Here is a 27,140-nt window from a genome sequence, read left to right as displayed (position 1 = left end):
TTGTGAATTCCACTCAAAAATAGTTTCTTCACCACCATTTAGAGTCTTTCTTCATGGATCACTTTAGTCTATTAAGTGTCTCCACATTAGCACATTGCTGTTATAGTTTGTCAATACAGAATTCTATGTCACTGCACGGTTATTTAATAAAATGCTTGCAAACTAATCCTGCCCCCTGTAAGTTACAACATTATATAAAATAATGTCCAGTCATTGCTGTTGTAAAATAGATATACCCACAGAAGTGATTACACTATTGGGTATATCTGTGCTGCCATGCTTGCATCCTCAGTACCAGAAGATAGGGAAAGTTTTGAGATAATGGAGGTAATGTGGGGGTACTATTAAACCTTTCTTTAAAAACAGTATTCAACAGAACTATTTATGTCCAAGGCACACTGCTTAATCTTCTAATACATATGTTTCATCAGCTATTTTTTTATCTTTAAAAAGTCATTTACCAATGCAAAATGTTGCATTTTAATAAGGCATCTTGGTTTAATCACAACAATGTGAATCAGTACTACATGACTATACGGTTCACTCAAGATCATAAAAACAAACTTTCTAGTACTCAAACATCAGATAAATGAATAAACACTTTGCAGAGAAGTGCAACTTTATTAGTATCCTGGGCAGAACATCTGTAGTTGTAGATTCTGCAACAACCACTCCGGTGGTAATTTGTTTGGCACTTCATAACACTACCGATGAACAATCTCTGAGCAAGAGATTGTTTGTATTGTCACTAACAATTTATTGGAAATCTAGTGGAGGATACACACATTCATATTGTTTTGTCTGTTCTAAGATAATTACTCCTAGAAACAGTGATTGAACTCACACTCCACTCCAGGATGAGTCTCCTTTGCTTTAAAATTATGTAGAACAGCAACAAATGAAAGCAACTGTACAGTATTATTTTGAATATTAGAAAAGACCAAGGACATCAAACTGAGAGTTTCACTAGCCATTCAAGCACATGTACATACTACTTTGAAAATCTAATACAACATTGCTCGCAATTACACAGCTTTGATGATCTAAGATTTCAATGCAATTTGAGGGTGTTTGCTTCCTTTAACGACACATGAACATTGTTCTTCACAGATTACAGGTTGTGTTCCTAAACATATAGGTATTTGCCTACTAAATTGAGATCAAAGTTATACCAAAAAGATGGTAATTGTATATACAATCCTTCTCTGAGCAAGGTACACCCCCACAAGGTAATCTCCTGGTACTTGGTCAAGTAGGAAAAGAAGAAACTGATTATAATAAAGGAAACAAAGGATGGGCGAGGTCACGTTTTAGTGCCTTCTAGATATATACATGGTCAGGGATTAGAGTCAATGTCACAACAAACAACATAGATTGTGATATTTCAGGTGGGTCATTTATGCAATAATTAAATCACAACAGAAAATAATTTGTGCTTTAATCTCTATTAAAAAGTCTTTAAATATGCAGGTGTTTTTGAACTTGATAACCTCACCTTGTTAGGGTCTAATTTGCATTTATCCACAGGGTTAGAGTCCTTAATCATTTCAACCATATCTTCGCCGAAACGATCACCATAAAATCCCTAGGAATAGGATATAAGATATTACGCAGTGTACCTAATACAGTTATTGCAGTAAAAAGTAACAGAATAACAATAGTAAGACTAATAAATAACCCAAATTTATGATACTATGATACAAGAAGAAAATGCATGTTGCTTAACTTAAACATGTCATAGAGCATGGTCCAGATGAGTGGACTCCAATGATGGTGGAATTGCAACAACAACAAAAATGCTAATAAAAATATACTTGAGTCAAAAATGTCTAAGCCACTTTGAATGAGGACACTGTTACAGCCAAGAGGCGTGGCTTTCTGCTTCAAAAAGCCTATTCACAATGAAGTGGACCGGTCCATGAACAATCAATGCTGAATATTTAGAATAAGCTACATGCTCCACCCTGTTATCTCCTATGCTGACATGGTGTTTACAAATAGGAGCAAGGGACAGTTACTGGGGTGCGCTTTTGCTTCCAAAAGTTTCTTAATGACGGGCATCTGTGCTGTATCATGGCTGGACCCAGCATGCAGCCAAACCAGCTGCCTGTATTTCTCCCGCCATTTCAAGCCACACGCAGATACATAGTTACGTTTCTTGCATATCCAGAGATTGCTAAACATATTATAGCATCCCGCCAATAGCCTTGGTTAAGACTTAAATCTATTTCTACGTTACACAAGGCATTCAGGGGCCCCTCTAGGTTGCTGGTGATCAGAAATATGTTCTGTTTCTCAAACCACTCCCAAAGGCGTAGAGACTTCTGGCACCGGGTCCAGAACACCACTCCACCCTGACTGCTGCGGCACCACACAGCGGTAGGGCTTACCAGTGAGAACCTACACCAACCTCCCCTTCGGGTCACCCACAGCTCTAGCAGGTTGAAATTGAGTTGGCTTTCAGCTGGAGGTGAAATCTCTGCTCACCTTTCCTAGTTCCCACCCTGAACCCTTTCAACATCGTGAACTCTGGGTGGGGACTGGAGAGTGGCTTGTCACAGGTCAGGTGGTATCTGTCAGCCGTCATTGCCGATCCTGAGTGGTCTCTTGCAAGACCAGTATAGTGCCACAGAGCGGGCCCATATTTTAAGTTCAGTGGCACCTCAGGTTCCATTGCAGGACCCTCATATGCCATATGGTGTACAGGATAAGGAGGATACACAAGGCCAGCAGATGAAGAAGTCTCAGAGCCAACCTCACTAACACCCTGATCCTGACACATCAGGATCATATCCTCAATATTCCGGACTCGCTACGGGGGGGAAAGCCTTGAATACTACCATGTCCAGTACTGCCACAATGAATGGAATCCTTTGTGAGACGTGCAGGTGCGCCTTTGGCTCGTTAATGAAGAATCCCAATGGCAGTGGTGAGCCTGCCTTCACCAGCCAGTCATTGAGGTACAGGAAGACTGGGACCGCTGACCTCCGAAGATAGGCAGAGATCACCATCTTCACCTTTGTGAACACTGGAGGGACACTGGTGAGACGGAAAGGGAGCAGAGCAACCTAAAAGTGTTTGTGGCAAACCTTGAACTGTAGGTAAGGACTGTGGGCCTGCAGGACAGGGATGTGAAAATATGCATCCTGCAAGTTTAACACCACCATTGGGTCTCTGGAATCCAGGGCTGATAGGTTGAGCATCTTGAATTTGCCCTTCTGCGGGAAAGGGTTGAACGGGTGAAGATCAAAAATAGGACAAAGAGCTCTGTACTTCGACACAAGTAAGCAATGGGAATAATATCTAGTCCCCTCTTCCAAGGCCAGTACCATCTTTAAGGCTCCTTCGCCCTGTACCTCCTGGCACAAAATGGACAGATGGTCCTCCGAAAGCAGCTCTGATGTAGGAGGAAAGTACGGTGGGTGGAAAAGGAATGGCAGGAAGTACCCCTGTTGGACAATTTAAAGTAAGTACCCACCTGTTTGCTGTCATACTCTGCCACCCCAGAAAGAAGTAGCTGACCCTGCCTCCTAATGGATGGTTGCGTGCCTCTAAGGTGGCACTAACAAGGGTTGAAGTTGTTGCCGGAGGGGCAGGTGACTAGGACATACACCGATAACCTGGTCATTGCCTGTTGGGCTCATGGCCCGACCTGAAGAGGGCTTGTAGGCCTGCTGTGGGGGCGTAGAGACATGATTCTGTTGATACGCTATGCCCCTGATATACAACTGAAAAGGACAAAAATGTTAAGGGAGTTTCAGGACTGGTGCATGAAAGGCCCAAAAAGTGTGCTGTGGCTCGGTTTTCTTTAAAAATGCTCCAGGGTTGAGTCTGCCTTTTTATCAAACAGGGCATGTCTATTAAAAACGAAGGGCATGTCTATTAAGGATGCTTGGCTATCACGGGGAAACATGATGGTCTCACCCATGCATGTTGTGTGAGTATCACAGTCGTTCAAATAGCCTTTCCTAGACAATCAGTAGTGTCTAGGCCCAAGAGGACGGCAAACTTGGCTGTATCCCAGCCATTCTGAATGGTATGGGTCATGGAAGCCCGCATATCTTCTGGGACTGCAGGTAAGATCTCACCAACCATGTCGTAGAATGCATGAGTCTGATATCCTAGAAGGCTGCTGCTGCCGACTAACCTCAAAGCAAGGCTGATTGATTAAAACTTTCTCTTCCCAAACGTGTTTCAAAGGCATTAGGATTAACTGTGTTGCACCACCACCAGTATCTTAGGAGTTGGATGCAGGGTTAAAAACTCATGGCCGCATAGCGTTCCTCTATGGTGGTCTGCGACCTGGCAATTGACCAGAGGGCCCGTAAACATTTTTGTCTATGTGCCCAACAGCATATCAGTGAAGGCTCATTGAAAGGAAGAAGAGGTTCTGTAGTTGCCTGACTAGGGTGAAAGGCCTCAGTAACATCTGTGTTTACCTCCATTGTGATGCGGTGGAGATCAAGGACTTAAACAGACCTCCTAAAGACTATTACAAAGGTTGCACTTTCCTCCATTGCAGATTCTGGAGGAGAATGACCCAGTATAGGGTGAGGTATCAAATCCACTGGCATCTTGTAAATCCATGTACCAGTAATCCTCATCAGAGGGTGGAGCAAACTCTTCATTCTATTGTCATCTCCATATAGTTGACTCTGGTCTGAGTCTAAGCCAAAAAGTTGGTGAAGTGTATGCGACTGTATTGGAAGGGTGGAATATAGACCTGAAAGCGTACCAAAGATGTGGCTCTCTTAAGTCTTACGGGACGACCTGCTGTGGTGACACCAACAGACCGAGAAACTTGGTGTGCATCAGGCCCAAATGGACTGGGCTCCTTGTTGGAATGGGAGCGAGACCTGGAGGCAGTGTAACACCCTCACGCCTTTTTTCGAGAAAGAGAGTGGCGTGAAGGGGCCATGTCCCGCTTGGACTTTTGGGTTTCTTTTTGGACTTGCACGAAGACTTTGACTGCAAAGATATATCGTGGGAACAACTTTGAGTGCAGGTCCTTTCTCTTGAAACTGAGAGTAGAATCTAGGCAGAGGCTAGAGGTGTTTTTTATCACAAATAGAGCTATGCTTCACGTTCTCAGATGGCTTTTGGATTCATCTGCGTGTAACTGTCGCAGGCCTTGGAGTTGTGTGCCAAACCTAAACACCAATGGCACACCTTCAAGGGCCTGTCACAGACATTTGTTTGTTACAATCACTACAAGGTTTAAACCCTGTTTCCTTGCATACTGGAAGAATTTAGTAGAGAAAATGTCTTCAAGAAATGAAGCAAAGGAGCAGAGCTCCTGTTCTGCATCTCAAAAGGAACTGACATCAACATGCATGTGTGGCACTTATGTGCGAGCCCTCTTGTCACTTCCAGAAAGGAACAGAATTGATGCAGAGTTGCACTATACCCCCTATCAGCATGTAGGAGGACTGCATTTTGAGTTTCTGTATCAAGTGTGGCACCTGCAGGTATTCACAAGGTGAGTAATCTCTAGTTAGAAGTATCCATCAGAAATCTACTCTTGATATAGGCTACAGGGGTGCCAGTGCATCCCAGTAGCATCCCAGTAAGTGGTGTAGAACTTCTGGGAGGCCGTCACTGCCCAGGGTCTTTCCCCAGCTAGATCCTGTATAGCAGTCTTTACAACTTGTGTACTTAAGGGGACCAGAGGTTAATTTCTTCAAGCAAGAATTATGCACATACACCCTCTGGCTTTCCTCTATACAACATTTGCTCTATCTATATACTGCTCTATAGTCATCATATAGAGACAGAATAATGTCAACCTGTATGCTCAAAATTGAATTGTTGGCTGCGTGTAATGTGGTGATTGGAGCATGTGTTCTATCTGTCTTGACTAACGGGCAAGTATTCTATGTATTTTGTACTCTTCATTATGGTTTTTGGCTGTGTGCGCTCTGTAGTGGTGAAACATACGTCTCTCTAGTGAGCTCATATATGCCTTATTGGTTCATGTTGCTTGTGTTTGAGCAGCTACACTTATTATGGCAGGTTGTTCATGATCTTACAATCTGTTCTCTAGCCACGGTTGTGCTTCATTCATATGCATGTACCCTTCACTGTCACCTTGAATGCATCACATTCTGTCAGTGGGCTGCAAGTAGTGTCAGCATTTTCAGTGAAGATCTGAGTTACTGTGCTTCTAAATGTGCCGCTACACGTGAATCTAGTAGCGGCGCCAGCTGCAATCGCAATGCTGGTATCCTGGCTCAATATCTGCCCCATGTCATTGTCAGTTTGAGAGGGCTATGGCCTGACAGCGTCTTACTGGGATATTCAGAGTGCAGAATTTCACAATGTAACGTGTACCTTCCCTCATGGTTACATGTATTGAGTTATCTCAAAGGGCAGACTGTGATCCATCCAGAGCAATGTGCCTCTGGCGTAATAAAAGTAAGCGTGTGAAACAACTGTCCTCTTCATCTCTTCCTCATATTTTGCCCATCCCCTCTTATTAAAGGAGTCTCCTGCCGAAATGACAAATCTAACCCTCTAGTTTAAAATATTGCATGGATTCTATGTCTTTTAGTTAGATTAATTAGCACTCTCACTTTATCAAACTGTATTTGCTATTCCCTACCTTCGTGGGAGAGGCAAAATCTGGCTGTATGCAAAAAGCCAACTGAGTGGATATCTGGAGGCCGCCACACCGTTTCCATTCCCCTAGCTGTACTGACACAGAGCAGCCGAAGTCTGCTAGTCGAACGTCCAATCTCAGTGCCATTAAACAACTACTCTTAACTATGTTCCACAGGTGCCTAGCATCAAAATACCTATGCTCATATTTAACTTACCTTTGTGTGGAATAAATACCCCCTTATTCTGTGATGTCAGAGAGGTTTTGAGAAGGGTTTGCATTGTTCAGAATGTTGTCTACGCAACCAGCCATTAGTGTAGCAGCCTGTTGTGTGTTCCCGCCTAATACTCGGAACGTCCCTTAAGTCTATTACCAACATCCTCCCTCACCCACGCCCTTACAGATGTTGGAAGACACCAGCATTGTAAGGGTACCACTAACATTACCAGGTATTTCAGTTAGTGGCTGTAGAGCGAATGGAGAAAAGAAAACATGTATACTACATTTCACATTCGCTCCAACCAAGTTCCTCCTGCTGCAGGATGGTCATGCTATTATTTATTCTGCTCTCATCAAGGTCAATACTGGGCCTGAGCATCTGTTTCCAGCTTCTTCATCCTTTTCTTCTGTTCGCTCAGATTCCAAATCGAATTCTGAGTTCCCAGCTGATGGGTTAGCAGTCTCCCAGTTACTCGCTACTCAGATCAAATCCTCCTTAGTCATTGCTATTTATGCAGATGTTGGTTTGAATATTCAAGATCAAATGGATTTGTGTCAACTACTGGTCCTTTTCCCTTGTGGCAGGGAGTCAGTGATGTTTTGCCGTTGTCTAGTGTCCACTTTGTGACCCATTCCAGTGCTACATCTGGGTCGATATAGAGTAGTGGTCTCTTAACACCATAATTTTTTAGGTCGCTGGGAATATGAGCATGTGCTTGATTTTCAGGTGCCTTAAGCGTCGGTTTAATGTCTAGGAAGGAACGTTGTCTGGTCGAAACAGCCTGTGTAGTCGGAGAAGAGGATTACCTTATAACTGACCATAATTCTCAGTAAAAAAAAATCCTTCCAGTTAACAATACGGAGTCCCTGCCCTGATAGTCAAGTATTCAAGCCACAATGGGTTTTCAGCACCAATTCCAGTTGTGCTCTTTCTCGGCGTAGACTGCTGTTACAGCGAGGAAGTCCTCCCACGTCTGCCCAGATTACTTCATGCACCATCTTGACGCCCCTGGGACTCTCCTCCCCGCTTCAGTTGCCTGTCAACCTGTGCTCAGTTTCCAGCAGAGATTAGCTCAGAGGGGTTACACTCTCCCTTCAGCTTTGCATCAGCGTCTGGAACGGATGACAAAGGACTTTGTGGCTGGCATAGCTTGGCGGACGGGAGCTCACTCAAAGCACGTCCAACTCTTGTGGCTGCTGACAATGCCCAATCTAGCCAGCAGGGATTTAACGAAGATTTATACCTTTTATTCCTGAGCCAATGGTAAGCTGATTTTATTAACCTAACTGTCACAGCACAGTTGTAGGTTCCTTATGTTCCCCAAACATTAAACTATTTCTCAATTTACATCTTCTCAGGAGGATGCATTTTCAGAAATTTCCAAAACATATCAGTGTCAGTCACTTGACATTATTTATCCTGTCTAGATAATAGTATACCTGGTACATACAAAAATATATTGTGTCTGTGTTTGTCAAATTGACAACCCTCACCATTTCACGTATTAGTTTTAACAATTTGTTCCACTCAGAAGGCGCTGCTTTAACATTCAAATCTTTCTGACAGGTTCTAGCATTGATCTTGTCCAGGTTAAATCTGGTAACACATTTTTAATAAAGATGAGATACTTTAATTAGGCTTTTGTTCTCATTTGATGCTCAGTCATTTTAATTGTTTTATTAGAGAAAAAAATACTACATATTAATATTGACAATCAACATGGCAGAAAAATGATAAGAAAGTTGGGTATGATATATCATCGTGTTTGGTACTTTTCAATGTCTCATAGCACTTTTATATGTGTTATAATGAGTTATGACTGTAGTATTTCAGAGACAACCGTTCTTGATCTTTCAATTTCTCGCTGAGCTACATAACCCACCCTTGCTGGACTCTCTCTTTTGTTTAGCCTTAGATAACGCATCTTCCAGCTTCTAAGAGTCCATCAGTTTCATTTGCCACATGTATCTCATTGAAGTATCTATAGAGATCCAAGTGTTACTGATACAAAACCTGGCAACAACTATGGATATAAAAACGAAGTAGCAGGCATGTTGGATTGTTAAGTCTTCAACACTAGGAGGATTAGCTGAGGAATAATGTTAACATCAAAGCAAGTGATTGGAGTCTGTAACCCATAAAGGACCAATAATCTGTCAAACGGCCATACAGCATACATTGGCATTACCATAGTCCTTTGAATATTCTGGATTGTGTGGGGTATAGCGGAACTATAGTTTTAAAGTGTTGCTTTTTAAAGTTTGCAGAAAATAAAGCTTAATTACATAGCTAAATACTCATATGAACTTCTGTAATATCAAATCCTATCTTCTGAGTCCAGTCCCCAGCCTGTTTCTTGAGATTGTCCCTGAAGTGTTCCTTGAATATCTCATAGGCTCTGCAGACCATTTCTGTACTATTTACATCTCATAAGAGTTCTATAAGATCATGGGTTGACACTTTCACTTTTAGTTTCTCTTGTCTTCTTAAACTGTCCTGTATTTGTAAATAATTATAGCAGCTAGTTCTTGGGATTGCAAACTGAGATAGAAGCTGTTCAAATAGCATATTAACCCTTTTAATCGAGACACCCTATTGACAAACCTCAGGCTCTTGCAAGATTCTGCACTGTGCTTCCTGAAAGACCCCAGCAACGAGGGAAAGTCTAGTAAATTAATGTGTCAGACGGTATCCTGATGATCTACCAAAATTTGCTTCCTCTTCCTTAATAGCCCTAATTCCAGAATTAATGTTCTCTGCTATTACAGAAATATCATCTACATAGCCAGAATTTTGTTTACCCGATTGCTATTCTTAGGGTTGAGATACAGAGCAAATAGTATTGGCGGGATAGGGTAACCCTGGCATGTCCCATTGGTGATAGTAATGGGATCTGTCTGCTCATCCAGAATTGCAATTGTAGCTGTGGACTTCCCACAATGCTTAAATATAACACATATTCATTTTTCCAAATCTCATTATGTACTAGAGGTAACACTAGAAGACCTTATCAATGTGCCTTCTCTGCATCTAGCATTATAATCCCTAGTGGCCTACCTTTTACCTGTGCGATACTGAGGGGTGTGATGACTTTATGTGTGGTGTCGTATCATGCCGTGGGAGAAATCCATGTTCGTATGAGAATACCAACTTATCGGTAATGTGTCCTAGATGCATATTAACTATCTTTGAGTACATCAAAGTATGAACATGAATTCTGTTAATATCTGTGAAACACAGAGATTATAGATTCACTGCCAGCAACTAACTGCCCTGTTTTTTCCAAATTTTAACTGCTGTCTTCCTAATTTGCTCACTATAATCATGTGCTATAGCTTTGTACCCGTATCATCTTTGCTGTTTTATTCCTGTAACCATTAAATATACTAATGCAGACTGAGATAAGTTGTTTATAAATATCTCCATCGTCACTGTTTTGTGCCGCCTGACAGTGTTGAAGTTCTAACTGTAATGGTTTCTTGCCTTTCTGGTTATAATCCTTGCATTCTCAGCTCTTGTATAATTCTTGGTAACTGTACCGTTTCCATATTTCAGAGTGTCCCATACACATGTGAGCACAGCAGAACCAAGATTGATTTCCGGAAATTCCTGAAGCCACTGTGGTACTACATGTACAGGTGGAAGCTAAAGATGTAGCCAAAATAATTTCCATTTTGGAAGGGTCAACAAGCAACAAGAATATTGATTCACATAAAATATGTAATTACAGCATTACATTTCTATAAATTGGCCACCTTCTTTTTATTGCCATCATGGTTTCTATTCATTGGGCAGTTAAAGTCTCCATATATAATGATATCCCCTTCTCAGGTTGCCAATTCTGTGCTCAGAAAGTCTTATTTACAGATCCTCAACATTCTAGCCATAAGCTCTGCACAGGAATAATCCTCCTTGTGGTGCCAACAACTGGACAATGGGCAATTTCCCCCTGGTATCACTGGAAGCGAGCTGTACGTGCCAGATATCAGATTTCATAATTATCGAGGAGGGTAATAGTTACCTTGCATTGATTGGTTTGAGAGAGATTTGGAACCAATGCGATGCCCATTATAGTGTTCAATATTTGGCAGTTTGACAAGAGATAACTATAGGGGGGGGGGGCAAGTTGTTGTTGATTGCTACTTTGAAGCTTGGAGGATCTAGAGGGTTGTTGCTTTATGTTTTGCACTCAGATTGTATCTATTGTATGTACTTGCTAGCAAAGCATTTTAAAACTATTTGACAGATGCTTTTATTATCTATTGTATGTACTGGCACTCAAGACCTTTTTTAACAAATCTATAGATGTTTTTGCTTACATGTCATTTTTAACCTTTTTTTTGTTTTTGTTTTTTAGTATTTTTATTGAGTAGCCTGTACGGAACAAACATACATCGCCCTCACAGAACGGGCAAAGCAAAATCACTGTGCCAATATAACATGTACAAGCCATTTTACAATTCAAGAAAGGAAAGAAAGTTACAAAACAAACCCTCATCCCCGAACCTACCCGCCCACCCCTAGCTCAGCACTAATATATATAACTGTGGCATCTGGCAGTAATACAGTGTAATTTTCAACTAACATTACAGAGGAGTTCCATTCCTCCCAGCCTATAAACAGCGAAGGGCTGTACTGGAGATTATGCCAAATCTGGATTCGTAAGGACATACCCAGAAAGGGGAGCCCAAAAATCTTTAGGTCGGGATGTTTACGGCAACTCCTCTGCATATATTGCCAATTGGTCCCTACAATAGAGCAGGTCACGGAACCATCTCTTAATCGTTGGCACAGTCTTTGCACCCCAACATTGTGCTACAGCCCTCTTAGCAAATAAGGTAGATATAGCTACCAGACGCCTATTACAGGGCTTGAGTTTCTGCACCCAGCCCAACAGACATACCTCAGGCACACACCCAACAGTTTCCATAGTGATATTAGTTAACACTTGCGTGACACGTAACCAGAATTTGGAAATACCAGCGCATGACCAAGCTAGGTGCACAAAATCCGCGTCAGCCTGACCACATCTCACGCAGCACACACTTTCACGCAAGCCAAACCTACATAATTGATCCAACGTATAGTAAAGCTGGTGCAAGTATTTAAAATGGATGATGCAGAGGTTACAGTTCGCCGTCAGACGTCCTGTTAAGGCACAGCAGAACTTCCAGGCATCCAATGTCAACGAATAGCCCAAATGGAATTCCACTTATCATAAGAGGGAGATGCACTTATTTCTTGCTCCAGAAGAGACATGTTATACAACTTAGGGATCAGACCACTTCTATCCTCGCCCCCCACACACCGCCCGCAAGGCCTGTAGTGTTTGCGGTTCTTCCGGAAATGCGGGGTAAACATCCCGAATTGCCTGTCGCACACGGACATAGGTAAACCCCAGCATCAGACCTGGTGCTTGACCCGCCTGCAGGTCCAACAGAGTCCGGAATCAACCCTGTTTGCATAAGTCATCAATATGTTTAATCACCACTGCACTCAACGTCTTCAAAGCCGCCGGTTCTTGAGCGGACGAGATACCAGGATGCGCAGCCAGAGGCAGTTTGGGTGCATATAAATAATCAAACTGTGCCCTACTAGCAAGAGTTTTCCACGCCCAGCCCGTACAGTGGACTGAACTAATTTCAGCGTGCGGGCCACCTCCACCGCCCATCAAAGCAACCGCCATCAAGGGCATAGGCAGTATGGAGTCTGCCCCAATCGCAGTGTGTGGCTGGAACCCCTGTGGGTAATACCAAAAGTGTACAAACTGAGCTTGGGCGCATAAGTAGTACAAGCGCATATCTGGGACCTCAAAACCACCGCGGTCGAATGGCAGAGTCAGAACACTTCAACTATAGCGGGGCTTTCCGCCCCCCCCCCCCCCCCCCAGACAAACGTTAAAAGAGTCGACTGCAGCACAGATAACTGGGCCTTATTCAGACGTATAGGGATGTTAACAAATAAATAAAGGAGTTTGGGCAAAAAAGTCATTTTTATGACCGCAATGCGATCCACAAGTGAAAGAGAAAGTTTAGCCCATCGTGCGGCTTGGTCAGTAATCTTGTCAACCACCCAACCATAATTAGCCAAGATCACCAACTCAGGGTCCCTATGAAGACCTACCCCAAGATATTTCACTGGATCGACCGACTACTGCAGAGAGTATTCTTAATCAATCTCCTTAGTACCTACTGTAATTGGAAACACGGTGGATTTAGCCCAGTTAATGCCCAAACCCGAGTACCTCTCAAATGTAACGTATTCTCGTAAGAGTGGCGATAGATATGTGGCAGGTTTGCGGACATAGAGTAGCATGTCGTCAGCATACAACACCACCCCCAAGGGTCTCTGTCGAAACTGCAACGCCACCTGGGCATGCAGCTGACGCAGCTTACACGCCAGAGGCGCCAGCGCAAATAGCATGGGCGACAGGGGGCAGCCCTGCCTCCTGCCTCGCTTAATAGAAAAGGGATCGGAGATCCAACCATTCACACTACTCTGTGCTACTAGTGCAGTATACAGAAGGTGAATTCATTTTAAAAAGAACTACGGTAGGCCCATCTGCAGCAGGACGGTAAACATAAATTGCCACTGAAGGGAATCAAAGGCCTTGGCCGCGTCCAGGAGCACGGTCAAGGCCTGGAAATCCTGCTCAAAATAATGTAGGGTGGAAAAAACAGTACAGAGGTTGTGCATTGTGGATCTGGAGGGCACAAACCCCGACTGTTCCGGAAGGACCAGTTTAGGAACCAAGGGCTGGAGCCTGGTTGCAATCACTTTTGCCAGTATTTTGGCATCAATATTTATAATAGAAAGGGGCCTGTAGGAGTCACAAACATTTGCCTCCGGTTTCAGAAGCATTACTAATAGGGCCTCTTTAAGGGAGGGAGGTAGAGTACCTGAATCGTACGCCTCAGCAAACACATCTAATAGGCGTGGCGCAAGGACATCCACATAAGCCTTGTAAAACTCACTAGGGAGCCCATTTAGCCCTGCTGCTTTACAAGTGGGGAGAGACATTATGGCCTGCTTGACATCCTCAACGTCGAACGGTTGCGTGAGGTATTTGCGATAGTTTGGTGGCAGCCAACCCAGCGCCACATCATCCAAGTAGGCATTAATATCCTCTGCAACTTACAGTTCCTGGTCCCCATACAAGTCCGAATAAAAGTCCAGCACTACTTTACTGATCTCAGAGGTGCCGAAATGTGCCACCTTCTCCCTGTCCAGCAGTTCGGTGATGTAGGCCTGGCTGCGCGGGGCAAACAACTTCTGCGCCAACGAGCGACTAGGGCGTCCCCCCTCCACATAATAACGGGCAGTGCACCGTCGGGATCTGTGCACCATTTCCTGGTGCACCGTCTCGATATGTTCAGTCACTAGTTCACGTAGAGCAGACAGCGTCTCAGGAGCCGGATCGCAAGCATAAGCCCGTTCCAAGGCAGCTATTTCCCCGGCCAACTTATGTATTCTATGGCGCAGATCTCCAAGGACCCCCGCTTGTGCAACGATGCAGACCCCCCGAATAGTAACTTTAAATGCTTCCCAGAGAACCTCCTGATTGCAGACTGTCCCTTCAATTTCCCTGAAATAGTTATGAATAGCCTCACCTACTGTGTGCTTAAAAACTTGATCGGACAGGGAAGATGGTTGCAGGCACCACGAGAATGGGGGGGCGCTCACACCCAGGAATGCGCAGCTCAAGGAGTACAGATGAATGATCCGACAGGGTCTTAGCCAGATGCTGTACATCCCTCACCCAGGTACAAGCAGCCTCTGACAGTAACCAATAGTCCAACCGGGACCACGTTCCATGCACTGTAGAAATAAACATACTCTCTCTAACTCCAGGGTTTCGCCAAATATCATGAAAGTTTCCGGCATCTAGAATTCCCAGAAGTGCATCAGTGGAGAGCATATGTCTCGCTGCCCCCGTTCCCGCCCTGTCAGCGCTAGCATCCAGACATGTATTAAAATCCCCACCCCAAATAATCTCAGCAGCGGGAAAGGCAGAGATGCGACGCCACACATCCGCGAAAAAGGGGTGGTCATCCACATTCGGACCATAGACATTCACTAAAAGCACACTCGTACCCCCAAGCGTTCCATGCACAATAGCCAGCCGGCCTTGATCATCTATTTCTGTGCTGTAAACCTTAAATGGAACTCCCTTCTTGACCAGGATCCTCACCCCCCGGGAATACGAGGAATAAGATGAGGCAATCGGCACCCCAGCCCACCGCAATCCCACAGTCCGTTCTAAGAGATTAGTGAGACAGGTCTCCTGTTGCATGGCCACTTGAATATTCAGCCTATCAAGGCTCGCTATCACAGTGTGTATCTTTTTAGGGCTGTTAAGGCCACGTACATTCCAGGTTAGGAATCTAAAAGAACCACTCATAAGGCTTGGTAGATCTTAGAAGCATATATGTACAAAGAACTACCTTCAAAACCTTGCGCCAGAGGTCAGATATAAACCAATTAGCCAGTGCCAGCTGTACCCCACCTAACCCCCCCACCAACCCCTCACCCACTTCGGCCTCCCCAACTTTCCAAAGCCATCCCATTGTTGGTAAATCAAACCCCCCCCAAAATAGCCACCACAGCCCAGTGCCACCCAACCCAACCAACAGAAAAAAGCAAACAAGCACAGATGGGGAACTCCCATAAGGGGGGGTGTCAGAGCTCGTCTAGCCTCCCAACTAGTAGGAGGTGGCAGAGCATGTCCAATAATCATGCCTATCACACAATAGCACAATATCCCCAGCTCACAGATGAAGAGAAGCATACATATGCATTAAGTACCGACTATAACAGCCTGAAAAGGAAAAGAATAGTTAGTATCAACAAAGCCGCAGTGTGCAGTTACAATCAACAAGGCTACAGCATAAAGATCGAGCTGTCATGCCCATACTGTTCCTCAGTGTCTGAGGGCCTGTACTGCGACAGGAAACAATGAGAGAGAGTTTCCTTGATGCACAATATTCGTCTTGTCGTGGGCCATTCGTAAAACCACATCTTGATCCCTGTAGTTCAACAAGCGCATTATAATGGGACGGGGTGGCGCTCCCGGGACAGGCCGCACCGCCAGGGTCTATGAACCCGTTCAACTATAAACATAGGGGACAACTGTTCGGTACCAAAGACCTCCTTGATCAAGTTCTCGACAAACAGCTCCATCTTGCCGATATTCGTAGATTCTGGGAGACCCATTATGCAAATGTTGTTACATCGGGAACGGACCTCCAAATCCTCATTCTTGGCCTGGATTAGAGATAGGACCTTCTCCATGTTCAGCGTCTTTCCGGTTACCTCACTCAGTCCATCCTCTGTCGCAGACACCCGTTGTTCCACTTCTTCCATACGAGCATTGTGTTTTTCGAGTTGCGCTGGCATATGATCTAGTCGATGGTTCACTGTGGTCATTGTACCCTCTATGGACTGTAAACTGCGCTGCATGGCTAGCAGTTTAGTCTCGAGTGTGGGAGACCCAGCAGTCGGGGCGTCGGCCTCCGAATCCGAGGCCACCCTCTGCGATGTCTTAGAGGACTTACGCGCCTCAAAAGTGAGGCGAGGTTGTGTTTCATCTGTCCTTCCCATGGCAAAAAGCACCTACGGCCTAAGTGGCACCCCTATTACAGATCTCTCAGACAAATGGCACAGGGAGACGTCATCCACCACATATAAGCCCAGCGTGGCACAAATCTGTAAAGCGCCACCCTCCTCAGCAAGTGATATGGGCACAGCACACCACACCAGGCGGCAGTCTGCAGGCAAGCCGCCAGTGAGCACCAAACGAGCTCGGCAATCAGGGCCAGCCCCCTCAGGTAGCAGCAACATCCACCACAGGCGCGATAACCACACCAGCCCAGTCAGGAAACTTCAGAGGTGAGGAGCGCTCGGTTCACAGCGCAGTATGGTCGTGTGAAAGGCGAATATTAGGCGGATTGATGGCTCAGCCGGGCAGAGCCTCTCTAATGAGCGGCCATCTTGCCGTGCGCTCAAGCCCATTTTTAACCTTTTTATTATATGTATTTGATAGCTGGTTATTTTGGGCTCATTTACTACATTTTAAAACTATTTATTAGATGTATTTGCTGGCTTGGTATTTCCAACTTATTTAATGTATGTATTTAAAGGCATGTCATTTTTAATCCACTTAGTATGTGTTTTTGTTTGCTTGTCAATTTTATTCTATTTAATATACACTTGCTGGACATTTTGAACATTTTATGTGCACCACGTATTCTCTGTATCAAATCATTTCAGCTGCTGTTATAAAATGTGTTTAAATATTTATAGCCACTTCATGACCAGATACCTTTTGAGAGATAGATATAACGATAATGTTGCCCAGTTGTCTTAGCAGGTTGTGAATTTTAATAGCTATACGAGTTTCTTTGAGACATACAATAGTGGCCCTAATATGTGTGAGCTCTTCTGCAATCAGTCATCTTTTGTGGGATACAAAACATTCCCTAAACAGTATGTGTTGCTTTGGTAACTTCAGACATAGCCAACCTACATCTCAAACGATATGAGGACACATCCTTGGTCTTTCTTGGTATTGATCTTGCTGATTAATGTATTTTTTTTCCTCCATTTTTGTCCAATGCTCACCATGCTTACCCAACCTGAATAACTATTTACTTACCAACAGTAATGCTCTTTTGGGTGGATGCTCTAACTATTCGCAGAATCCTCACCTGGTGAATATTGCCCCAGGTAACTCAAAAGCAATACTATTGTACACAAGTAGGTGGAGTTGTGTGGCTTCACAATAACTTTGTTCAGTTCCCAAAATGATGAATGGGCCCGCAAGTAAGCACCACCTAAGCGCTCTGACTTATTTCGAAGGCTTGTCCGCACCCTCAGACGCAGAGCCCATCAGCAAATTGGCTTGACCATTGTGCAGATCTCTAGATTGGGACCATTATAAAAGGTGAAAGAGTCTATTCAACAAAACTGGGAGATGGGAGGGTTAGTGAGGAATCTTAGATTAGATAGGATATCCACCAAAAAGAGCATTACCGAAGGTAAGTAACTTGTTCTCTTCTCTGATAGATACTTCTAACCGCAGATTCCTCACCTTATGAGGAGATAACAAAGCAGTACCTCCTGCTTTATCATCTCCTCACAAGGTGAGGAATGTGTGGTTAGAAGTATCTTCTAACTGCAGATTCCTCACTTTGTGAGGACATAACAAAGCAGTACCTCCACTGTCAGTGGGTCTGTGAAATGGCTCAGTCTGCAAAGTCCTGCAGGGCTGAACAGGTAAAATGACATCCTTGACATATCTGACTGTCAAGGTAACAGTGATTTGTGAACATGTGCACTGATGCCCACATAGCAGCCTGACAGATATCCACAACAGGCACTAAGTGTGTTAGCACAGTAATAGCACAGTAGTGGAGTGTGTCCTTATTACTTCAGGTGATTGCTTCTTAGCTACCACAAATCAGATCTTTATTTCAGAGGTCTATTCACCTAGATATGTTTTTTTGTCTGCACTGCCTTGCCCTTCCTTGCTCCTGAGTAGCCCACAAAGAGTTGATCGTCCGCCTGATGGTCCCTTGTACGGTCAATGTAGAAAACTAAGGGCTCTCTTGAGTCCAAATAATGGAGTCTCTCCTCCTCTTTCGAGGGGTGAAGCAGGGCAAAGAAAGTCAGAAGGATGATAGCATGCCCGAAATGGAAAGGTGTTACTACTTTTGGTAGAATGCTGCTCAAGTTCTCAATAACAGTGTGTCTGGAAAAAATGTTGTGCAATGCGGATGGACTGAGAGGGCTAACAGGTCATTCATGCTACAAGCAGACGTTATTGCAACCAGGAAGGCCTTTTTCAGGGTCAAGAGACGTAGTGGAAAATTGTGCATTGGCTCAAATGGGGGTGCACATTAGAAAAGTGAGAACCAAAATCGCACCCCACTGTTGCATTAGAAAGGGCTTCAGCAGAAACATGCTGTAAACCTTTAAGAAACCTAGCAAAACAGGTGACTTAAACGAAGAGGGCTGATCTGGTAACTTCAAAAAGGCCGAAAGAGCAGGCTAATATTCTTTAACAGTGCCAAAGGCAAGTCTTTGCTGACCCAACGTCAAAATAAACAACAATATTTTAAACAGCTTAGCTTGTAGCTGTTCAATATGTTGAGTGCCTCACCAAGCCACAAACTTGTCCTAGTACCCAGCATACACCGATTTCATAGATGAGTGCCTGGCTGCCAGAATAACTTCAACAACTTCAGGAGGTAGATCGAAGGAGACAGCTGCCACTGCTCAATCTCCAAGCATAGAAATGCAGAGTGCAGAGGATCAGGTGTAGGACCCTACCCTGATGCTGCAACAGCAAAGCCGCAGTTTGACTGAAGTACAGATGTTCATGCTCAGAAGCTCTGGATACCACACCCTCCTGGCCCAATCCGGAGTTACTAGAATTACTTTGGTCGTGTCAGTAGTGATCTTTTTCAGAACTCAAGTCAAGAATGGTAGAGGCAGAAAGATATACAGGAGTCCCAAGATCTACTCTAGGAAAAATGCATATAGAGAGAGAGATTTCTTGGTATGCTATTGCACAAAAATGCTGATATTGTGCTTTCTTGGCAGTGGTGAAAAGATTGAATTAAGGTTCTCCCTATTGCTGGAAAATACAATGCCCAACTTCTGGGTAACTGCCATTTGTGTTCCGCTGGACATTGGCAACTGAGTTCCTCTGCCCTGGCATTCATAGATCCCGCCAAGTTGTTTACCACCAGAGTAATGCCCTGGCGAGTGAGCCAATTCCACATAGGACCCACAACTTCACTTTGCTCTGCTTGTTGCAGTACCACATGGCGGTAGTGTTGTCTGTGAGTACCTGTAATTGCTGCCTCTTAATAGATGGTAGGAAGGACTTCAACTTCAAGTGGATTACCCGCAACTCTAACAAGCTGATGTGGAGGCGGTTTCCATTGCAGACCAGTTTCCTCTGATCTCCACCTCTCCCAGATGGCCACCACAGTCCAGTAGTGATGCAGCCAGCACCATAGCCCGCTCTGGGTGGGGTAAGGAGAGGAGTTTGCCACTGGACCAATCAAGATCTAGAAGTTACCACAGGAGATCATTTGCAGTTTCTTCTGAAACCTCAATGGATTCCAACAGGTTTCCCTGGTGCTGTGCCCATTGAACTTCAGGTCCCTCTGAGCTTGCATGTGCCATCTGGCCTGAATGACTAGCAGTATGTAGGAGGGTAACAGTCACAGCTGCCTCCATGCCATCCTCACTGAGATCCAGTAAAGAGGGGTCTGAGCCCAAATGCCCTGGGTTCTCTGTCACTGGGGGAAGGCATGAAACTGCACTGTATCCAGAATAGCTCCAATGAACAGGAGTATCTGCAAAGGAGTCAGGTGTGGCTTTGTTACGTTGATAGATTAACCGAACAATGTTAGGAGGTTTAGCATCGTCTAGAGGTTATTTGCAACTGCTTGGGGCAAGCCCGCCTTCAACATCATTGAAGTAGAGGAACAGCTGTACACCTGCCTTCCGAAGGTTCGTGAACAACCGAAGGGCACTGGTAAGGCCAAGTAACACCCAATCCTACTACCTAGGCCAAAACCTTCTCTATGGCACATTTAGTCAAAAAGACTCATCAAAGATAAGAGCAGTAGACCTTCAGATACTTGTCCAAAGGCTCAGAAAGAAAGGGACTGGCATGGCGCTTATTTGCTGCCCGCTGATCACTTACGGAGTGGAAAGACATTGAGGCAAAGCCACACAATGTCACATACCGAAATACAGGAAAACTGCTCTTGGGTTTACAGATACAGTCTAATGTTTGGGGGAATATTCACACAGGTGAGGAATCTGTGGTTAGAAGTATCCATCAGACCCTCAACTCTACCTTTCCTAAGCCCCAATTACCGAATTAAGTAAATTTATCCAAAGCAGGGGTTTTGGGCATTCTACACATAAGTTCTATTTCTTTTCTGTTTTTTGTAGTTTACTATAAACTCTTTGATCAGTTCAGGAGCTAGTTCTTGAGAGGCGCTAAGATGTCTGTTGATTGTTCATAATTTTCTCTTAATAGGCTGTTGGAAAAATACTTGAGTACCAGAGTTCTGTAACAGGGCAATCACCTGCCTTAATCTCCAGCACCCTTCAATTGTGATGTAACAGTTTATTATAGTTTATTTACTAGGACTTTGGATGGTTTTCTGTACGTGACTTTCGTTTGCTGATTCCGGATCCCATGTCCCGTTTGTAGGGCGATATCAATAGTTAGTGTTTGACCCTAATGTATTTAGGTATATGATATTACGATAGTTAGCTAAATGGCAGCGAAGCGCTGTACATAGTCTAAGACAAGCATAAAGTCAACAAGTAATAGGAGAGGAAGCTGGGTTGTGGACAGGTCACTGAATTGTGATGATGTATTCTTTAAAGAGTTGAATCTTTACCTCTTTCCTTAATTGGACCAGTGTTGGGACCGATTTAATGGATACATGGATTTGCTTCAGATCATAGGTGCTTAGAGGAAAAAGGCCAGCTGTCTTGTTTTTTACACTTCTTAGGCTGCAGTTTGATGGAGTCCTCGCTGCTGGTGTTCTGAGAATCACAAGAGATGGTGAGCTTGCCTGCAATATAAGCCGGGGTCTTGGTTGTGATTGCTTTGTAAAGGGTGCAGCTGGTTTTAAGCTAAGGAGCTGGGCATTACCACTATTCAGATGTGGGAGTATAAGGGCTTGAACAGTAGCTCTGAAGTTGCTTTTTGGAAGAAATGTTTGAACAGAGAGCTGGGATCAGGCCATCTTTTTTTAAAATTTCTTCTGGTAATGTGCTTCTTGAGGGTGAGGTTGGTGTCCAGGAAGAATGTAAGTAACTTAGTATTCAGGGAAAGTTGGGGTCTGAATCCATTAAGGTTAATGTCACTGAGCCAGTTTTGTACTGTTTCATGTTTGCTATTCTTGTCAAATAACATGAATTCTTTCTTGGTTGGGTTGAGCTTCATGTAGGCACTGGATATCCAGATCTGGACGATGTGCAGGCAGTGGCTGAGGCATTGGATGTCTGAAGCAAAAGAATTTCAAGCAGATTTGTGTATCATTGGCATATTGGTGAATATGGATGCTGTTATCTGTGAGTAGAGCACTAAGCGACTCCATGTAAAGGTTGAAGATGACTGGAGACAGTATGGAACCTTGGGGGACTCTACAGGTGATCAGGATATTTGACTAGAAGATCCCATGTGAACCAGTGAAGGACACTGCCTGTGAATCGCATTAGAGACTCCAGGGTGCATATGAGGGTTGGATGGTCAACTGTGTTAAAGGCAGCTAAGAGGTCCAGCAATATCAGGAGGCAGATGTTATCCTCATTTGTGGTCAAGATGTCATCGACTACGATGTGTAAGGCAGTGGTCCTAGTGCTGCAATGTAATCTGAAGGCAGACTGTTAGTCGTGCAGGAGAAGGTTAGCACTGAGGTGACCTAGGAATTCAACAAAGACTGCTTTTTCAATGATCTTGCTGATGTATGATAGCTGAGTGATGGGCTGGTATCTGGCATGTCATGAGAGCTTTTGGGAAGATGTCTTGAGAGAGGGAGGCATTGACAATGGTGAGAAGGGGTAAGAGAGCATTCCCAGAAAGAGCTTGGATGAAGGGAGGGCTAGACATTATCTTCATGAGAAGTAGTGTTAAGGGAGCTGCATATGTCAGAGAGATCATGGAGCCATAGGTCTTTGAAGGCTGATTAGTGTGGAATTCTAAGGGAAGGTATGGGTATAAGAGATAAAACAGGCTTGATGTTGTTGATGCACTGTCAAATCTTCAGTATTTTTTAGCTGAAAAAGAGGTTTATGGCATCGCACTTTTCTGTGGAGCGTGGAATAGGCTTCGCTGGCAGGGGGTTGATGCAGTGCTGATTGTCTTGAACAGCATTTTGCTTCTGTTGGCGCTTAATTGATGGTGTTGGTTACACTATTTTCCCAATTAATACCACTTGCAGCACTGATGTCTCTAGCCCTGATTCCAAGGTGGTTTAACGGCTGTTCTTGTGGTGTGTATTATCAACAAAGGCCGAGGCATACAAGCAAATTTCTACTTTAATAGGTTGCCGGGGGCGAGCTTTTGATAAAACCTGCTGAAGTAGAAAGTTGCTTATGTTGATAAGTACTGGCCTTGGTTTCATAGTTTCGCTTCTGTTGCTCACTGCCTTTTGATTCCTCTGCAATAGAAATGGAAATGAACCTGTTCAGTCGACCTTTACAACAAAGGGCAAATCATCCGTTATCGACTATACCTTCATGCATGCTATAGATTTTGACAATTTACAGGATTTCAAAAAATACATCGACAAAGAGCGATAATAATCCACAACACATTAGCTTAGTGCGCACACAGTGGAGTTTAGAACATCTGGATAAGGAAGAACTTGTGGTAAGGCGAGGGAAAATAATTATCTGGACTCATAAAATCAGTCAGTTAATACACAGGATCTGGGCCCAGCCATTTTTCTTTGGTTTCCTGTCAGCTATAAATACTCCACCAGAGGCATCAAGGATAGATATTGATCTCTTTACTGATCTTTTTGCCCAAATGGTTGCCATCTTGGCTTTAACAGTTTCCATAAATCTTCGCAAGGAGAAACACAAATACCTACTTGAGCACAAAATAAAACTACAAATGACAAGGTATAGAAAGAAATAATGGCATTTCTTGAAGGTAGAAAGGAGTATGCGTAACGTACCTGCTATAAAAAAAACTGAAGGCTAATCTAAGAAGTGAAATCAGTAATATTAAAATAAGAGAACAAGAACGCAAATGGACAGATTTCCATCATGGAATTGTTACTAAAAACATTGTGGATTTTTGGTCCATTGTAGATAGGGGTACTAAAACCCTGAAAGTCAGATGTGATTATCTTAATCTCACGGGAACAACAGGGACATCATTTATCGTCATTATTGGACGCGGTTGGAATAGATAGTCCGATTAATATGGGCCTGCAGGATATGTCTCAATTTAGGCTCAGTCATGTTGAAGTTAAGAAATTATTTAATAACTCGTGAGCACCTGGTTCTAATGGTATCCTCGCTGCCTTAGTGAAACTTATTCCAAACAACTGGGGCCTCATTTTAATACCAATGTTTAATATAAGGGATAAAGTTCCCCCATGCCGTACATTATAAAGTTTTTGCGAGTTACCAAGTAGTTCCATAACCATATAGAGTAATGAAGCCAAAGTCTGAGTTCCTTAATAAGGTTATGGAACCCTGATATAATACATGGTGACACCATCATTTTCCCACAAACCACTTAAATCCTTGGAGAGTAGCTTTTTCATTTGAAAGAGAGAGTATGTTTGCACACATGAAGAATAAAAATAGAACCTCCAATGCAAAAGGAAATGCATCAAAAACCTGTTATATATCTGTTGGAAAAAAAACTATTTCCAAAACATATCATACCATCTGCACTCATGGGCTGAGCAATCAAACAGATTAACTTTTCATCTTTATCTGCACGATAGGCATCATTAACATAGGTCCAAGAATATACATATCTGTGAGTTACGGTAAATAATCTAAATTGAAAAGACATGTTGAGAAGCTAAGAACTAGAATCTTAAGTGCAACTGTAGCAAAAAAAGGTTTGAAGCATTGTATAGGGGTGGGTCTACCGTTAGAGGTTTCAAAAGCAAAGATTCTCACTGTCCTTTTAAATGGTTCTGTAACCTGGAACTGTAAAATATTTCAAAATTTAGATACGATCTACTTGAATTTTATCAGGACACTTTTTTAAATATAAGATATTCAACTCCACAGAGCCGTCTAAGAATAGAAGTGGATTTTACTCCTTTGATTGCTATAGTTGATATTAACATTATCAATTACTTTAAGGATTGTAGGCAGGCAAAAGTCAACACCTTAAAAGAAATGATTAACAATGACTTGACCACTCATATGGGTGAGGTATTATTGTCTGAAAGTTCCATCACTAAGTTGTTGTCAAAATATAATCTCCCCCCAACTGTAAACTTATTAAACATGTCCAGACCAGCTCGAAAGATACTGGTAAAAAAGGAATTTAAGCAGCATGTTGGAGTAGCGATATTGGGGCTGCGGCAAGGTACAAAAATGGTAAGTATGCTATTGAAACTTATACTTCACTAAGACAGTTATAGCTTGATTATAATATGCACCCTTGGGACACAAACCTTTTCTTGATCTTTAGTCTTTTGTGCCTTTCTTTTAAGGACTTTGATGGCATGTGGAATTCAACGGCACAAGCTTACAGTAAGTGCAGAATGTGTAAAACAGCTTATGAGTCCATTGAACATATAATATGCGTATGTGCATCAATGCTTGAGGCCAGTAAAAATACATAAAACCCCTTTTTAAAGGCATAAAGTATTACAAAAATCTCTAAGGTGCTATTTTTGTTTTAAAGGCTCTACATCAAAATATGTGGGCAATACTGTAAAATCATGCTTTGGGAGAAAAGTTCACAGACTGTATAGTTCCTACCAAGGTTTTTATTTTAATGTATATTGTATTCATTTTCTTTTTAAGTAATATTGATAGTGTCTATTATGTGCTAATATGGCTTTGTAATATATTATTATACACAATTTTAAAGTAATTTATTTTTTTACTGTAATGTGTCTTTTTCCCATTCAAAATAATATTGGAAAAGTATTTATGGGCTGATTTTAGCCGTGTAAAATATTATCGAACAGAAAATTAAACAAACTTATAAAGGACTACAAAAAATAGAGATAAAGCACCAGTACACCCTGTTGAAGACCTTCTCTGTATCAAGCAAAAGAAAGACCATTAGGGTTTTGTTTATGGTTGCTAGATTATGAGACTTATCATCAGCCTCCTATTGTCATACATTTGATGTCTTGGTACTAACCCAGACTGAAGTGAAGATATCAGTATTGGCCAGATCCAAGGGATGATTTTCGCATCATTGTTAAAAAGGGCAATGGGGTTCAGGGTTCTTATGAGGCTTTAGTAGACCTAATAGTTGTTTGCATCATAGAATCTGTAGCCATCCATGTCTCTTCTATATGATTATAGAGTTTTGCTAATGGATCAACCAGGATATCTTGAAAGGCTTTGAAGAAAAATATTGGAAAACCTTCTGGTCGTTGGACCCTTGTTCCTTGCTATACTCTGCCTTCACCTCTAGTGGAGATAAGGACAACTCTAATTCTAAAAGTGATTCATAGGGTATCTAAAGGGCCATATAGTTTACCAAGTAGGCATCTTGCCTACTGGGGGTCTTGCACCTGACCTTGGTATAAGGCAAGACAGAAATTGTCAAACATGTAGTAAATCTTGTATCAAACTCAATTCACTCCACTTGTCATTACACATTGTTTGTATATACTTGCGTGTTTAGATTGCTCTTAGTTGAAAAGCCAAAATAGCTTACTTTACATAATACTGTTCACCAGTAAAGAGCATTCTCCTGGCGGTTTCACCTACTAGTAGATACTGTACTTTCTCCTGCGTCTTTTTCAAAGCACAAAAACAGTCTGAGTTGATTGTTCGCTTTAAACCATTGTTCTAGAGAGAGGATGTGGAATTCTAACTTTTACTTCCGGTTTCTATTATGTTTTTGGAAAGCGGAGGTATGGTAGATCAACTCACTTCTCAGGTCTGCTTTAGTTGAGTCCCATATTCTGAGTGAGACTCCGCCCGTATCATTTTCTTCAAAGCAGTGTTGATATTGTGGTTCTCAGTGTAATGTCTCTAAAAGCCACCTCATTAAGATTACATGTACCAAGGCTACATGGTTTGGGGATCTGAAGTTCAAGAGTCACAATCCACCAGGTAGAGGTCAGACAATAAGCTTAAACCAATTGAAGAATCCCATGCAATGTCAAAACCTGTCTGTTGACCAGAAAACAAAACTATTCTGGAATTACTTTTGTGAACCCTGGTGTGAAATTGTTTGTCTTCCTTTCAGTTTCACGCACCAGACATCTAGAAGGCCCAGAGCCCTGGCCCCACTTACTAACACCTCTAATCTGGTAAAGGACTATGTCTCGGAGGCTGAGCGGGCAATCCTATAATTAAGCACTGCACTGAAGTCTCCTCCTTTTTTCAACTAACCTCATGCAAAACACTTGATTTTAGGAAATACATTGGTCAAGAACATAATCTTGCTTTTGTTAGGCCCTTGCATAAATATGATAGTAAAGTCTGAATTCTGCACTCTGCCTTGTATTTCCACCCTACTGCCCAGGAGATTCCTTGCTACTGCTTCTAATTTTAAGTGGAGATGTTTTATGTGGGAGTGGAACTGAGTTGGGTACCTCCAGGCATCTTGATGCA

General features: G+C 43.0%; 1 protein-coding gene across 13 annotated transcripts in view; it reads right to left on the bottom strand.

The window, feature by feature from the left end:
* The window catches only part of DOCK7 (dedicator of cytokinesis 7), an 888,535-nt gene that overhangs the window by 115,431 nt on the left and 745,964 nt on the right, over positions 1-27,140 (bottom strand). For all 13 annotated transcript variants that reach the window (XM_085602421.1, XM_085602422.1, XM_085602423.1 and 10 more), the window contains one exon: positions 1,496-1,585. In XM_085602421.1, coding sequence (XP_085458547.1) covers positions 1,496-1,585 — 90 coding nt within the window. The remainder of the gene's footprint in view (positions 1-1,495; positions 1,586-27,140) is intronic.

Source organism: Triturus cristatus, chromosome 4_2 (genome assembly GCF_964204655.1).
Source record: "Triturus cristatus chromosome 4_2, aTriCri1.1, whole genome shotgun sequence".
NCBI classification, from domain to species: domain Eukaryota; kingdom Metazoa; phylum Chordata; class Amphibia; order Caudata; family Salamandridae; genus Triturus; species Triturus cristatus.
This window is presented reverse-complemented; position numbering and strand designations above follow the sequence as displayed.